General features: G+C 42.2%; 1 protein-coding gene across 1 annotated transcript; it reads right to left on the bottom strand.

Moving 5' to 3' along the window:
- Window positions 1–14,504: 14,504 nt before the first annotated feature.
- LOC112077184 (serine/threonine-protein phosphatase 4 regulatory subunit 1) lies at window positions 14,505–16,954 on the bottom strand. The gene is made up of 3 exons (XM_024143749.2): window positions 16,825–16,954; window positions 16,367–16,508; window positions 14,505–14,902 (listed from the first exon to the last, which is right to left on the bottom strand). Exons 1-3 carry the CDS (start codon window positions 16,936–16,938, stop codon window positions 14,757–14,759), a joined length of 402 nt encoding a protein of 133 aa, XP_023999517.2. The 5' UTR covers window positions 16,939–16,954; the 3' UTR covers window positions 14,505–14,756.
- Between the last annotated feature and the right edge of the window lie 246 nt (window positions 16,955–17,200).

The following is a 17,200-nucleotide window of genomic DNA, read 5'->3' on the forward strand; positions in this document are numbered from 1 at the left end:
CTTGATCCTGACTAGTCTCCCAGTCCCTACTGCTGAAAAACATATCCCACAGCATGATGCTGCCACACCATGCTTCACTGTAGGGATGGTGCCAGGTTTCCTCCAGAAGTGACGCTTGCTTTCAGGCAAAAAGTTCAATTTGGTTTATCAACAAAAAATCTTGGCTTCGGTCTGGCCACTCTACATAAAGGCCTGATTGGTGGACGCTGCAGAACTCTGGAGCTCTGTCAGAGTGACCATCGGGTTCTTGGTCACCTCCCTGCCCAAGGCCTTCTACCATATTGCTCAGTTTGGCTGGCCAGCTAGAGTCTTGGTGGTTCCAAACTTCTTTCATTTAAGAATGATGGAGGCACCATGTTTTGGGGACTCCAATGCTGCAGAAATGTTTTGGTACTTCCCAGATCTGTGCCTCGACACAATCCTGTCTGCGGAGCTCTACGGACAACTCCTTAACCTCGATAGTTGGTTTTTTGCTCTGACTGCACTGTCAACTGTGGAACCTTATATAGTTGGTTTGCCTTTCAAATAATTTACACAATTGAATTTACAACAGGTGGACTCAAATAAGTTGTAAAAACATATCAAGGATGATAAATGGAAACAGGATGCTGTTCATTTCGAGTCTCATAGCAAGGGTCCTGAATTATTTTATTTGCAAATATTCTAAAACTGTTTTTCGTTTTGTCATGATGGGTATTTGTGTGTAGGATTGATGTGAGAAAAATTATGTAATACATTTTGGAATAAGGCTGTAAAGTAACAAAATGTGGAAAAGTCAAAGGTCTGAAACTTTCCGAAGGCACTGTATGCTGCCATGGTCAACGGCAATGCATTTTTTGGATAGAACAGTTCACATGATACAATCATTTAATAAAGGTACTTTTATTCCCATTTAAAAGTTTTCACTCCCTTTGAATTGGCCTTATCATACGTATTTATATTTTCTTTACAATTTTGTTCTCATTTCTTGGTTTCTACTTCTTCACCAATACCAGTGTCACATTCTGTCGTCCAGGTTGCTCAAGACATCTTATTTCCCCATCTCTGACTAATGTAATTATACCCTTTTGCTGCACCTTTTTTTTCACCCGTTTATCTTGATTATAAAAGTCAGTTCATTCTACTTTCTGTCTCGTGATGATTTCATGAAGGGAGTCGTGCTGCTCGGAACCTTTGTGAAAGCGCTTACTCAACGTCTGAGTGGGAGAGGTAGGCAAACTTTTGTTCAAACAACACTAAAACATCTGATTCAAATGATCCGACTGATCATGCGATTCAATCCAGAGTAGTTAGGACCTGGTGTGTTAGTGCTGGGCTGGAATAAAATCCTGCGTACACGGCTCTCCAGGACCAGGCTCTTGGCCATCTACCCTGTTCTTGACCTACAGCTCTGGTCACGCATCCCCATCCACGCCCTCTTTGCCTGGGCCCTCATGGCGAGTCTGCGGCGGCCCCAGCTGCTCATTCACCTGCCCTCCACCCCACGGCTACAGCGCCCCAGGTGGGCCATGTATCTCTGAGCGTGGGCACCACGGTGCCAGGTGCGTAGCTGGGAGTCATGTTTCTGGTGGGCGAACAGCTCTGTCTCGTCCAGGTGAGGCTTGAGGTGCACGCCCTGCGCACGCTCCTGCCAGTGGAAGAGGAAGAGCTGCCGGGTGCTCTTCCTCTGGCCCCAGCGCGTGGCGGTTCTCAGAGCTGTCATKCCCTCRGCGTCCTCCAGTTGGTGTGGGGCACCGCGCACCAGTAGCTCCTGGATGGACTGCAACTGGCCCTGGGCGGCTGCCGCGTGCAGGGCCCCGCGCCCCAGCGGAGTCTGGCCCTTAACGTTGGCCCCTAGATAACAGGGTCAAGTTTGTTAGGCGGACAGAAAGAAAACGGACTGAAACAAGGAGAGACTGCCTTGACTTCTGCCAAACGTTTTCGTGACCGAATTAATATGACACAGATATTGCCAGCGAACMAGAAAAACCCTGTATCTCCCCCMAAAAATAATCTTCAGGAATTAAAAATAATAAATCCTTTTTTTCAGACCTATTTTTATTTATTAATCGAAGTTCAGAAGGCATTTTTTAATTATTTATATTAGTCCTAGAGAAATATTTTTTTCACAGAGCATGGAGGGGGGTCACACAAAAATCTGAGGGGGAACAAAGTATGTGAGGATGGCTGGGGGGTGGTATGGTAGCATAATTACAAGGTTATGTTATAATATTGTTTATGCAATGAATGGTTGTTTTATGCAATATTTCCGAGTTTTTAGATAGTTCTCATCTGTCTGTGTGAACTGAGAGGAGCCTAAAAACCTACAGCTGGCATTCCAGAGATATGATGTGGTCGGTGTAAGCGAGATAGCCTGGAAGAGTTTAGAACAATCCCTTATTGTTCTAATCATCCTGGCATCTGGGAAACTAAGCCAAGGTGGGGTTAAAACAACACCCCCTGTGCAGATGACCACAGGTTAAACCCAAAGTGGCTTATGGTGCCCCCCAATCTGCATGGGAGGGGTGGAACCAGCCATGACTAATCATTCTTAGTGTCAGCTATATAAAGAGCTCTGCATTTCTGTAAAGGTTAGGCTCCTCGGCCCAACAGTCAAGAGTGTTGGGTTGACTAGTCTCATTATTTCAATAATTAATCGATATTGAGTAAAGACGATTGTTTGAAAAAATGACAAAGTCTTTCTCACTTGATTAGAATATTCCACGACAGTAGTCCGGAAGGGGGCTAGCTCCCCCGTCCATAAATTGGAGAGTTTAGCTTTTTCAAACACTTGAAACTGCTTTTTTTCTGCAATCCACAGCCATAATCATTATGGCTAATWCCATGTAAAAAAAATAGCAAATCAATATGTTTTTGCATATCTAAGCATAACTCTTGAGCTGTCTGTATCCTCCTGACTGGTGGTTCTTTTTTTAACCTCTCTTGGGTAGGGGGCAGTATTTTGAATTTTGGATGAATGAGGTGCCCAATGTAAACTGCCTGTTACTCAGGCCCAGAAGCTAGGATTGCACTTGGTAGAAAAACTCAAAAGTTTTCCAAAAACTGTTAAATAAGTCGTCTGTGAGTATAACAGAACTGATATGGCAAGGAAAATCCATCCAGGAAGTGGCATTCTTTTGAATTGAGTTGTTTTTCCTTGAAAGCCTACCATATAAACGGATGGAACCTAGATTGCAGTTCCTATGGCTTCCTTTAGATGTCAACAGTCTTTAAACATTGTTTCAGGCTTTTATTCTGAAAAAACATTTTCTGAGTGGTTGGTCGAATGAAACAAGAGCTTTTGCGTGCACGACCGGACGAGCCCTCCGTTTTTTTCCTTTGTATTGAATACGCTATTGTCCGGTTGAAATAGTTATCGATTATAAGACAATAGACAACCTGAGGATTAATAAAAACTATTTGTTTGAACATATTTCGACAAACTTTACCGGTACTATTTGGATCTATTCGTCTGCCTGTTGTGACACCTTTGAGCCAGTGGATTACTGAACAAAACGCGGCAACAAAACGAAGTTCTTTGGATATGAAGGGACTTTATCAAACAAAATGAACATTTATTGTGTAACATGGAGTCTTGTGAGTGCAACCATATGAAGATCATCAAAGGTAAGTGATTATTTATATCGCATTTCTGACTTTCGTGACTAATCTACTTGGCTGGAAAATGTTTGTATGCTTTTGTAAACAGGGCGCTGTCCTCAGATAATCGCATGGTATGCTTTCGCCATAAAGCATTTTGAAATCTGACACAGTGGCTCGATTAACAAGAAGTTAATCTTTAAGATGATGTGTAACACTTGTATGTTTTATGAATGTCTATTATGAGTATTTCTGTATTTCGCGCTCTGCAATTTCACGGATGTTGTCGAGGTGGGACGGTAGCCCATTAGAAGTTGATGAAGTAAATATGCTACTCTGCATTTCTTCCTAAATCTGGGTAAAAGATTGAAATGAATACGAGTCTATTCAGTACAGTTAGTTAGTGCTTGCTTTTCTAATGTTTACACAACCTTGCCAGCAGGCATGCCAGCTAAGATAGTTAGACCAAGCTAGCTACTCTTACTTGATTGATAGGCTGAATTGCTTCTTGGTAGTTGGGAGATCGGGAACCTATCTGTGCTAGCTAAAGGCCAACTTCATAAATTGCTAAGTGGCTAGTAGTATTACAGAGAGTATTACATGTTTTTTTGTTAAATATCTGAGGGGGGCACCTGCCCCTGTGCCCTCATGGGCATATGCCTCTGAGAGGGATGTCTAGATTCAATTTATGTAAAAAATATTTTATAAATCACCCAATTGAGATACAAGGTTTTTCCAGTGCGCCGGTGGATATCCAGATGTTTTGCCTCTGCGGTTGTGGGTACCTTGTTGGAGCAGGAAGCGGACAGCGGCATGTGTCCACGGTGGGCACTGATGAACAGAGCAGAGAAGAGACGGTGAGAGAGCCAGGAGGGAGCTCCACTCATACAACCCATAGCACTGAGATGGGAGGAACGTGGCGTGCGTGTTTGGACATCACCCTTGAGCTACATGAAATAAAGAGAAAATAGTCATTTTATGTGTGAAAAGATGATGGGAAATGTGTCATCCTAAAAAAAGGGAAGAGTGAGATAAATAAGGTCTACAGGTTGTAATAGCAGCTGTGAGATGCTGTTTAGATGTGCAGTATTTACAGGCTAGCCACATTAGATCAAATAAGGAGGTGGGTCTTTCGCAAGTCTGGTAAAGAAATGCAGTATTGCTATTAGGTGATGATGTTTTTAACCTTTATTAAATAGGCAGGTCAGTTAAGAACAAATTCTTATTTACAATGACGGCCTACCCCCCAAACCCCTAACCCGGAAGACACTGGGCCAATTGTGCGCCTCCCTATGGGATCCCAAACACAGCCGGTTGTGATACAGCCTGGAATCAAACCATGGTGTGTAGTGATCTAAGCACTAAGATGCAGTGCCTTAGACCGCTGCACCACTCGGAAGCTCTTTTTTTACTATGATCAATAATGACCTGGGCTATGAGAGTCTCTGTGTTGATGTGCTGTAGACTATTCTGGTTTTCTCTTTCATGCCACATACCTTGAATACATCCCACAGTAGCTGCAGCTATCACAAGCTCAGCCATCCATCATAAGGCCAGATCATCAGGGTGACAGTAGTTCCAGGACGATGTCATTACAGTGAATAGTGGTGTCATCCATAGGTCACCTGTTGGGTAGAGAGAGTATACATTAGGTCTGGTCAGAGAAGCACATCATTTAGATAATTAGGTCTGACTGGAAAACACCCTCAATAAAATGTTCACCATGATGGGCCTGTCACTGCTAGCCTACGTTTGAGATTTATAAGGACGTGATTCTAACTTAATTGAACCCAATAAAAATCAATGGATAACATACCTAATCAAATTAATCAACAACAACTCCCCATTTCTCATTAAAATATGTCAACAGTTAAACCAGCAAATGAGATGAAAGGTTTTACCATTATCCAGGTAGCATACTCTCTGGAAGTCTGTGGGAACCCCACCACTATTCCATGGCGTTTTTTTAGCTCTCTGATTCTCATATTGTGGTGGCAGTCGGGAACAACGAACATCTCTCCCGTTTCACGCAGCCTGGCACCAAGACTGAACTTGACTTTCTTCGACGGGTCACGGTAAACTGCACTTTTGGGTCTCGGTACACTCTTCAAGTCGATGTCGCGGTAAATCATCGCACTTTTGGGTCTCGGTACCTGAAGTGAAATCCTCTTCGTTGAGGTGTAAAAATATGCCATTGGATTGCTCATAGAAACGCGCTCAATATTTTTTTGCAGATTGCAAAGGGTTTAGAATTCGAAAATAATTAATTAATGAATTCTCTCAGTTTGGAATGTTGTCTACTATTACTGTTGCTATAGTGATATACGTTAGAGTCCTATTGTTTGCTTTCGGTTCATGTGCGACAATTACATACACACAGTTGAACAAATCTAATGTTACTTAGTATCAGTTTAGTTATATTGACTTGGAAATACCTGGTATATTATGGTCAGACATTTTTTTTTATGATTTGCGACAGCAGTCCCACTTTAAACTCTGTACAACTTGATTCGGACTTTGTAACGTGATTGGCTTAGCAATCACATTTGAAATAGGTTATATAGTTAGTAGTGATTTTGAGGTGAGGGAGCGCAAGTTTGACCTCATAATTTCCTCAATCAAAGGTTAACCACTGGTGTTTGACGCCCACACCTACTTAGCTAAAATATGAAAATTAAATTAAGAAATAATAATAACGTTATCTATAATATGTTTTGGTGCCTGTTTTGCATGTTAATTTGTCATTAATACGCGTCACATATCAGTTGGCAAACAACGTAAAAAAWATAWATATAATATTGAGTTGATAAAGCCACATACAAACATGGCCTCTTTTTGCTTTCTTGAGTAAGGCAGCTCCGAAATGCAGGTGTTTCAGCCTAGCTCMGTGCTTTCTGTGGTGGTGGGGCAGCCAGCGGAAAATACAGAGCGTAGGGGTTGGTAATGTTCTCTAGTTGCTCCGTGATTGGCTCAGTGTTCTGCCACTCATTTGGACAATACGTCACCACAACATCTACAGGAAGAGGTCAAATGTTCAAGCCCCTTTGGGTGCTGCCATGGATTTACAGTAGAAGTGCCCGTCCAAGAAGGCTGAAGGTCATTGGCCACAGRTAAAATTACRTCAAATCACGTTATATCTACTGTAGCTTTGATTGGACTKATCATGTCAATATCATACTTTCAAAATCTTAGCAAGCAAGCTAGACACGCAGTCGTCATCATGAATCACGTTGACMATYTACTGGCAAATCCTTTTCGAACCTTAATCATATTAAAAGAAATTAGAGATAAACATTACATTATAAACATTACACAACAAGTCGGAAATCACAAATTCAACTATGAGTGGTTTGGAAGGAAGCAGTGGCTAACTGCAAGCATCTCAAGGCAATCACTATTTGCTTCCTCTGCCTGCTATTCAGTGGAGAGGGTGTGTGGTCCAAGTCTGGGTTTAAGGACTTAAAACATCTGTCTGAATGGGTCTCAAAACATGTGAATTGTGCATCACATATAGACAACGCTGTTAAGCTCAGACTACTTGGGGAAATCAAACGTTTTGGCTCAGCTAGATACCTTATATATACGAGCCATCGACCTTTACARCCAACAAACGGAGGAAAATAGGTACGTGCTGCCAGAATTATAGCATGCATTAAATAGTGTGGCMATTGTGTGATACACTGSAGGGCCTGTTTGTACAACTGTTCTGACTTGGTGGTCCACATGTAGTCTATAGCCTGTTTTAGAGAAATACCATCATCGAATATTGTAACAGCTGCKTACGTACCTCCRTTGTAAGAGCTTTCATTGTCTGCTTATGTGCCCAYGTTATTTATCCTACGGTTCTGACTTGGTGTAYGGGGAAAATACTGTAAGAATGRCCCATGTTCTGAATTATGTCGCTGTCCATTTMAAAAGTGCTGAACGAATAAGTGGTATATAGGCTACATCCGCCTCAGCTCGCTCATGTCTTRATCGAAATGACGGCTTGCCTCTTAACRGCMTTATCCTTACATGTGACATAGTTTGTACATCGGCATTGTTATATTGCTTGTATAGGTGTATCTCATTAGTATGTTATTCATTATTTTAGGCAATGTTAGAATGATGCATTTAATTGTTTTTCTTATTTTGTGTTTTATAATTTGCTCTGGTGCTTTTCTCTACGAGGAGGGTGGTAAGTTACAGACCAAACAACATTATATTATAGTATCCCCTCCTCATAACCACGGTTGCCAGTGACAGTCTCTTCCCATTCAGATATTTGTGTTCAACAGAGAGTTCAGTAATAGAGCCATGTACTTCCAGTTCTTATTGCGAGGGTTGTTTTGTTTGCTTAATGCGCTGTCAGTGGGGGTCCTCCCACAGAACTATTTTGGGCATCTAAAGCTCATTTCCTGCATTTTAAAAAATGTGTATTATTATAATTTTTTTACCCCTTTTTTTCTCCCCAACTGGTAGACAAGTACCATCTTGTCCCATCGCTGCAACTCCCGTACGGACTCGGGAGAGGCGAAGGTCAAGAGCCATGCGTCTTCCGAAACACAACCCTGCTTCTTGACACACTGCTCGCTTAACCCAGAAACCAGCCGTTCCAATGTGTTCGAGGAAACACTGTACAACTGGCGACTGTGTCAGCATGCATGTGCCCAGACCACCACAGGAGTTGCTAGAGTGCGATGGGACATGGACATCCCGGCCGGCCAAACCCTCTCCTAACCCGAACGACGCTGGGCCAAACCCTCCCCTAACCCGAACGACGACTTTGGCCAACCCTCCCCTAACCCGGACGACGCTGGGCCAAACCCTCCCCTAACCCGGACGACGCTGGCCAAACCCTCCCCTAACCCGACGACGCTGGGCCAAACCCTCCCCTAACCCGAACGACGCTGGGCCAAACCCTCCCCTAACCCGGACGACGCTGGGACAATTGTGCATCGCCTCTGGGTCTCCCGGACACAGCCTAGGATCGAACCCGGGTCATAGTGACGCCTCAAGCCCTGAGATGCAGTGCCTTAGACCGCTGCGCCACTCGGGAGACCCATTTCCTGCATTTCTACACAATCTAATATGACACTTTGGGGTAACTTTGGGGTTATTTGATTGTAAATAATAATATAATCTGTTTCTAAACACTTCTACGTGAATGTGGATGCTACCATGATATGGATAATCCTGATGAATTGTGATAATGATGAGTGAGAAAGTTATAGAGACATGTTTTCAATACAGTGTACTTTTGTCGCACAGTATCCTTTTAATATTGTAATAAGTCAATCTGGTGATACATAACTTGATATTTCTGTATCTATTGTGACATTGTAGGAGGATAACCAACCTTCCTGTTCATGGCAATGCATGTCTTAGCTGTTATAAATGCTAGGTTACAAGTTCTTTCTGAAAAACAGTCTCCAGTATCAACATTTCCAAGCAAACAAAAACAGTGAGAAGGGAGAATCTGTAGACATGCTGAGATTAAAGCACATACTCTTTGCCAGAATTCAGCCAGCCATCACGGTAGCATAACGTATGCAAATATGTCCCCTTTTGTGTTTTACACTTCTAGCAGAGGTATTACATCTAGTCATTATATTCAGTTTCACTGGCTTAAAGTACATTCTATTGATGATCTTAAACTGCAGTCATTTATGTCTGAGATTATATGAACATTACGGCATTCAAACATATCTGTATCCATTCATCATCAATAGTGTCTCCCAGGTCTTCCTCACATATTTCTTTACATGTTTTGTGTCATCGGTAAAATCCTCTATCAACCCTTGATACAGTTTGGAAATCAACTTGAGAGATTTGTCAGACTGCCTTAAAAATAGTTTCAATCTTTCAAGCTTCTGGCTTGTCCAGTGTTTGCTGCACAGAGAATAAAGTGTTCACAGAATAAAGTTCACCTCAGCACTGTCACAGACTGTCTTCCCTGGTTGCTGATCCTGCTGAGACCACTGTCATCATCTGATCCTGCTCAGATGAGGCATGACAAATATTTATAACTTGATTGTACATTTATAGATTATACTATCCAAGAATAGAATCAATAGTTCAATCATTGAAATGACCAACTCAAGATGGAACTTTGTGTCCATTCACTGGGCTGTTATAATATACTGCAAAAYTAACCTGAGGTGGTCTTCCCTAKCTGTCTGACCCTGCTGGGACACCTGTCACCATCTAATCCTGCTAAGACATGATGAGCATAGTGTTGGTAATGACTGTGCACCATGACAGTGAAACCTGTAGAGCTGTTTATACCTTGTCAGTGTGAAAAAATAGGTTATTATCTAGGGAAAACAGACAGATCAATAACGTTACATTGCTATACTGACTCTAATAAAAACTCACATTGCATTGTCAAAACACGTTTGGCCGCTGGTTTCATCATTTGATTCAGGTCTGGTGTGATTGAGGCAAAAATAATAGCTTTAGTCAGTGAACTAGCTAACGTTAGCCAACTTTTGGCTAGCTCTAATGGTACATCAACTGGCGAAAACTAGCCAAGTTCATTTACTTCTTTTTTAAATGGGACAAAAACAAAGGCTACAAAACATTTCCATACACATAACAGCTGTTAGATAATGCTACCTGACAGATACCTGGAGCTAAACTGGCTGTGGTAGCTACTAGCTAGCTAGTTCATTCACTTCTGACATAACTTCATTGGAGAGGGGATGAAACATGTACTGCATTAGCTTACGTTATGCAATATCAGAATGCGTGTGTGTGGGAGGTGGGGGGGAGGGGATGAAACATGTACTGCATTAGCTTACGTTATGCAATATCAGAATGCGTGTGTGTGGGAGGTGGGGGGGTCATGTTCCCCCCATCCCCAGTGAACGTTGCACCCCTGTATAAAACAGTCACTCCCTCTACTACAATGGCCTCAATTCTTCAACACTAACAAACTTCTAAACTTCTTCCACTATGCACCATCATATTTCTCTCCCCAAATAATAGTCTGAAAGGTTTGTTATTCCTTATGAGTAAAAGTGTAGTATGCTRAGTGTRGTTACTTGTGATGAAATATGTGATCTAAGTGCCCCACACACCAAAGTAATAAGGGTGATATATATACTGAACACAAATATAAAACGCAACATGCAACAATTTAAAAGATTTTGCTGAGTTACAGTTCATATAAGGGAATCAGTGAATTGAAATAAATTCATTAGGCCCCTTTAAAAAAAATATATATATTTTTTTTATTGCACCTTTATTTAACCAGGTAAGCTAGTTGGAACAAATTCTCATTTACAACTGCAACCTGGCCAAGATAAAGCAAAGCAGGGCGACACAAACAACAACACAGAGTTACACATGGAATAAACAAGCGTACAGTCAATAACACAATAGAAAAAAAAGAACGTCTATGTGTGTGCAAATGGCGTGAGGAGGTAAGGCAATAAATAGGCCATAGTAGGCAAAGTAATTACAATTTAGCAGATTAACACTGGAGTGACAGATGAGCAGATTATTATGTGCAAGTAGAGATACTGGTGTGCAAAAGAGCAGAAAACAATATGTGGATGAGGTAGTTGGTTGGCTATTTACAGATGGGCTGTGTACAGCTGCAGCGATCGGTTAGCTGCTCAGATAGCTGATTTTTAAAGTTAGTGAGGGAAATATAAGTCTCCAGCTTCAGCGATTTTTGCAATTCATTCCAGTAACTGGCAGCAGAGAACTGGAAGGAAAGGCGGCCAAAGGAGGTGTTGGCTTTGGGGATGACCAGTGAGATATACCTGCTGGAGCGCGTGCTACGCGTGGGTGTTGTTATCGTGACCAGTGAGCTGAGAATAGGCGGACTTTACCTAGCATAGACTTATAGATGACCTGGAGCCAGTGGGTCTGGCGACGAATATGTAGCGAGGCCAGCCACCTAGAGCATCACAGGTCGCAGTGGTGGGTGGTATAAGGGGTTTGGTAACAAAACGGATGGCGCTGTGATACTCTGCATCCAGTTCGCTGAGTAGAGTATTGGAAGCTATTTTGTAGATGACATCGCCGAAGTCGAGGATCGGTAGGATAGTCAGTTTTACTAGGGTAAGTTTGGCGGCGTGAGTGAAGAAGGCTTTGTTGCGAATAGAAAGCCGATTCTAGATTTGATTTTGGATTGGAGATGTTTAATATGAGTCTGGAAGGAGAGTTTACAGTCTAGCCAGAAACCTAGGTATTTGTAGTTGTCCACATATTCTAGGTCAGAACCGTCCAGAGTAGTGATGCTAGTCGGGCGGGCGGGTGCAGGCAGCGAACTGTTGAAAAGCATGCATTTGGTTTTATAGCGTTTTAGAGCAGTTGGAGGCCACGGAAGGAGTGTGTATGGCATTGAAGGCCCTAATCTATGGATTTCACATGACTGGGCAGCGGCGCAGCCATGGGTGGGCCTGGGAGGGCATAGGCCCACCCACTTGGGAGCCAGGCCGACCCACTGGGGCGCCAAGCCCACCATCAAAATAGTTTTTCCCCACAAAAGGCTTTATTACAAAGTAAATACTCTTCACCCCCTCTGACGATCCTGCAGGTAAAGAAGCCAGATGTGGAGGACCTGGGTTGGCATGGATTACACGTGATCTGCGGATGTGAGGCTGGTGGACGTGCAAATTCTCCAAAACGAGTTGGAGGCGGCTTTGGTTGAGAAATTAACATTAAAATGATCAGCTCTGTTGGCATTCCTGCATGGCAATTGCACGCTCCTCAAATTTGAGACATCTGTGGCATTCTGTTGTGTGACAAAACTGGATTAATTATCTTGACAAAGGATAAAATGCTCACTAACAGGATGTAAAACAAATGTGCACAAAATATGAGAGAAATAAGCTTTTTGTGCGTTTGAAACATTTCTGGAATCTTTTATTTCAGCTCATAAAACATGAGACCAGCACTTCACATGTTGTTTATATTTTTGTTCAGTGTAGTAGTCTGTCGATAGTATTCAGAACATAGATTTTACTGACTATATTTCACCGCTTCACTTTACGTTTTAAACTTCAAGTATCACAACAATACTTTAAAAAATGCAAGTAACAATTCTTCTTCATGGAAAATACCTAGCTGAGTTTTATATTAATCAAAAATTTGTGTTGCAGGTGTTTTGAACCTTTGTGACAATGATTGAATCTCATTTGCACAATTCATTTGTTGGTTATACAAGGTAGTTTGTTAGATAGGCTACCATTACAAATGTCTTGATTTTTTCTGATTTATATTATAAATTTAATTACAGAATACTAAAAATAACAATAATAAAAATATTTTAAAGAAACCATGAATATTACAAGGTTGTGAATTGCAAAGTTCAGATATAAATCTTGAACAATGTACATAATTGAAAGAAATCATTTCATAAAATGCATATATATTAACAGTTCTACCATAAAAAACAAGATGGGGATTGCTGACAGATGAGATGCGTTAGGTAGTCTACAGCAGTGAACATTTCCATAAGATGGAAGACAGACTTGAGATGCACGCCAACCGCAATCAGTTTAGGATTTCAAGTCGTGTCTATGGTCAAAAACGGGTTGCCATGTGAACAGGTGAGAAAAAAAAGAGATTAAAAAGACTACAAAAGTGACTTGGTGACAGCTCCCATTATATCCACACTCATGTCTACAAGAAACCCTAAATCTGGCCTTGGATCCCCTGGCATATAGGTTAAGCTATACAACTCTTGCCAATGTTCGAAGTTATTTATTCTCCAACATACTTATTTCACTACTATTTTACATTACATTTAAGTCATTTAGCAGACGCTCTTATCCAGAGCGACTTCAATTGGAAAGTTCATACATATTCATCCTGGTCCCCCGTGGGAATGAACCACAACCCTGGCGTTGCAAGCGCCATGCTCTACCACTGACACACGGCATAATGAGATGTAATAGTCAGAGCGTCTTGGAACACAACCATTCCTATACTGTACAATTGATTGTGGTCAGTGCAGTGGTCTGACTGACCAAAAAGCCAATGGGATTGGAATCCACAATGTTGAAGTGGATTTACATTCATTTTTTTAATTTAAGCCTTTATTTAACTAGGCAAGTCAGTTAAGAACAAATTCTTATTTACAATGACGGACTACACCGTGGATAAGGGGGAGTGCTTCACAGGTCTTTACCAAACCATCAATCTCTTTTCTGCTTCTTCTTTCTACAGGTTTACAACAAACTCTGTCACTTTATCATACGCCCTTGAGTCGTGATCACCCAAAATAACCCCAAAACACAATGAAGGGCTGCATCCAATATGGCACCCTGTTCCCTATACAGTGCACTTTTTGACCACAGATAAGGGCCCTGGTCAAAAGTAGTGCACTATAAAGGGAATAGGGTGCCATTTGGAATGCAAAATTGACTGCACCAGAGGTCCCGCTGTCACCAGAGGTCCGCTGACACCAGAGGGTTGGTATTTCGAAGAGTCGTTACATGGGTGGTGCGCAAAAAAACAACAAAAGGGGGGGGGGGGGGGAGAAGCAAGGCGTTACAGGAATGTACAGATGCATTGTATATAGAATAATCACAATTCTAGTGCGTCTATCTATACATTACATTTCTATCTGTGACGTTCTAAAGAGCTGCACCTCATTCTATAAGCTTAACGCCCCTATGGCAAAACTGACCTGAGTAATGTCCAGAGGTATTTCATTGGTCTCTGGGAGACTTGGATCACATTATTGACATAGTAAACACACAGAGGGAAGAAGCCATGAGTTCATTAACACATTTTGTTTCGTGGAAAGTGGTGCGGTTGTTCCTTCTCCTAAGCAGTAGTGGTTACGGAGGTCATTGAAGACAAGATGAAAAGAGAGAGAGAAACCGTGATGAAACCAGAGGACCTGGAGAACCGCCTGGATACGGATGGGTTGAGGTGACTCGACGACGGGATGCGAGCCGAGCCGCATGGTGGGTTGATTTCTACCTGGGATCCGACGCCATTTTGCGGTGGCTGGTTTAGCTTAGCTAGGTGCGGTTTTCAGATCAAGTGTGTGTGTGTATGAGTGTGTGTGTATGAGAGTTTGTGTATGAGTGTGTGTTTGAGAGAGAGAGAGCACATGACTGATTGTATGTATGTTTATGTATCAGTGCCTTTATTTCCTGCAGGTGAGTGGTCTGGTCCGGTCTGATGCTGGTGGTAGTTATTGGCTGTGGGTCGGAGCAGGCTGGCTGGTTCTAGATTAAGGCAGAAGTGTCCATAAGCATCATGTTGGGGTCCAGGCTGGCAAAGAAGCGTACGTCTCTGTCCTTGTCCGCCTGCAGGGTCATCACCGTCTCCTCCAGCTCTTCTAAGCAGGCACTGCCCGGCTCTTTGAAGTACGCTGCAAGTACAAGTCAAGTCAGAATTTATTTAAAGTGCATTTTACATGRGTCACAWCTATAKAAATATAATTACTAGAATGGGTGTMCCAATTCAAGTCAATGAGGCCCTAATGGGTGGACCGGTGAGCAGTACTTAACATAATTAAATATAAGAATGTAGGAAACTGGGGAAATATGGAGAACTATAGGGAACAATGAGGAATAGAGGGCAAAACCTTAACAACAAAATGAAGGGAGAAAATAGTCCACAGAAGAGGGAAAACAATATTCTGAGTGCTATGCTCGTTTGGATATTGGAACATACTGCGTAACACATTTTGGGAGGAGCAAAAACAACAACATGCAACGAGAGAGAAAATCTGTTGGAACTGGGAAAGACTCACTAACTGGAAGTCGCTCTGGATGAGAGTGTCTGCTAAATGACTAAAATGTAAATGTACCTGCAAGACCAGTCACCATTTATTATCATGTACTGTGCTTGACTTGCCTATTGGTATTGCTCTATTCAATATAATTAGTAGTTATGCTCTTTTCCTGCTATTTATTCATTTCATGTGTATTRCATCATACGTCTATTTCTGTTTCTATTTAAGCAATAAGGCACGAGGAGGTGTGGTATATGGCCAATATACCACGGCTAAGGACTCTTCTTAAGCATGACGCAACGCGGAGTGACTGGATACAGCCCTTAGCCGTGGTATATTGGCCATATACCACAAGCCCCAGAGGTGCCTTATTGCTATTATAAACTGGTTACCATTGTAATTAGAGCAGTAAAAATAGATGTTGTCATACCCGTGGTATATGGTCTGATTACAGTACCACGGCTGTCAGCCAATCAGTATTCAGGGCTCGAACCACCCARGTTATAATCTGTTTAAGAACATTCTCATACACATTATGTCAATCAAGTTGTCTCTGTTTGAAACACTTTGGAGGTTGCCTTGTATCACTAACAGGAGAAAGCTCACACCCTATTTTATGCTCCATGGCGCAGGAGAAAGGCTGTTTTGGCTCAGCTCATTTGCTAAGAGGAAGAACTTTGCAGCTGTTTCTGATTAATAAACAATGCCATGCTGGTGGGTGGTAAATTTAAATAAAACCCAGCCCTGAAAAAATGTAGTCTGAAAAGAATTTGCACGTTATCTCATAGGAAAAGACATGGCATTGACACAGATTTCCACAAATGTCCACTTGGATTTCCCACTTCAGGCCAAATATATCACACTTTCACTAAAATGATGACCTATTGACGTAAATCATTTACAACATCATGGGTAAGCTCTGGCCATCATCTTTCATCTCGAAAAAGTGGATTTTCTGGTGTGGGCTTTTAAATGTGTGAGACATATTCCTTCTCGAAGACAAATGATGTTCTATTCCATTCTTGACTTTCTCAATAGCATAAAGCATCTACATGCATGAAACATATTCTTGGGCCGATAAGAGGGCCCAGTCTTTACCTTTCTCCATGACACTCTGCCGCAGTGCTTTGGCCACCAGCACGCGGACGTTGGCCACGGGGTCCAACGACAGGCTGAGGAGACTGGGGAGGAGGTGCTGGGCAAACTGGTCCATGGGCATACAGTCCTCCTCCACGATGGCCTGGGGAACACAGCGGAGAGTGAGTTTAATACACGATTTAGATAGAAAAACAGATGACAGATGGTAAGCAGGGTCGTGTTCATTAGGAATGAAAAAAGAAAATGTTTTAAAAATCGTTTCCCTTCTGTTTGGTGCCTAATGAACATGACCAAGCAAGTCAGGCATACAATTCTCACTTCCGCCTTCTTTCAGAATAGTGCTATGGCAAGCATCGGCTGATGCAATCTCCACACTAAAACATTTTTTGAAGGCAGCAGCTATTGGGATTACTGGTGTTGTAAGGATTTATTTTCATAAGTACATGTGTGTCGCTGACCTGGCAAATGAAGGCAAAGGCCTGGCGGCCCACCCATTGTTGGACAGTGGCAGAAGCGGACGATGACGCTCGTTGATGAACTTTCAGGCCAGTCGTGGCTCCACACGCATACATCTTCTGTAAGATCTCCACCACCTGGGACAGACAAGGATGATATTTGATGACATTTCCACAAATATGAGGTCGAATAACAGTATAAAATTGTGTATGAACCGTTTGAAGAAAATGCCTGGAATTTCAGCCGTTCAGGAAGGAGGGATGTTTTGGCCCACATCATGACGTCACAATGTGATCTGATTATAATAAACCAATGACTGTTCATTTCTGGGGGTAATGGGGTGGGCTGTAGACCATCCTATCAGAGGCAGTGTACTGT

Source organism: Salvelinus sp. IW2-2015, unplaced genomic scaffold (genome assembly GCF_002910315.2).
Source record: "Salvelinus sp. IW2-2015 unplaced genomic scaffold, ASM291031v2 Un_scaffold4360, whole genome shotgun sequence".
In the NCBI taxonomy this organism is placed as follows: domain Eukaryota; kingdom Metazoa; phylum Chordata; class Actinopteri; order Salmoniformes; family Salmonidae; genus Salvelinus; species Salvelinus sp. IW2-2015.

What these genes read in the sequence shown, in the direction of transcription:
- LOC112077184 (XM_024143749.2), bottom strand. Translation starts at nt 16,938, where the DNA reads ATGTATGCGTGTGGAGCCACGACTGGCCTGAAAGTTCATCAACGAGCG. An exon ending in CCTTTGCCTTCATTTGCCAG is followed by an intron (nt 16,509 to 16,824) that starts GTCAGCGACACA and finishes TGTGTTCCCCAG; the next exon opens with GCCATCGTGGAGGAGGACTG. An exon ending in GCAGAGTGTCATGGAGAAAG is followed by an intron (nt 14,903 to 16,366) that starts GTAAAGACTGGG and finishes TTGTACTTGCAG; the next exon opens with CGTACTTCAAAGAGCCGGGC.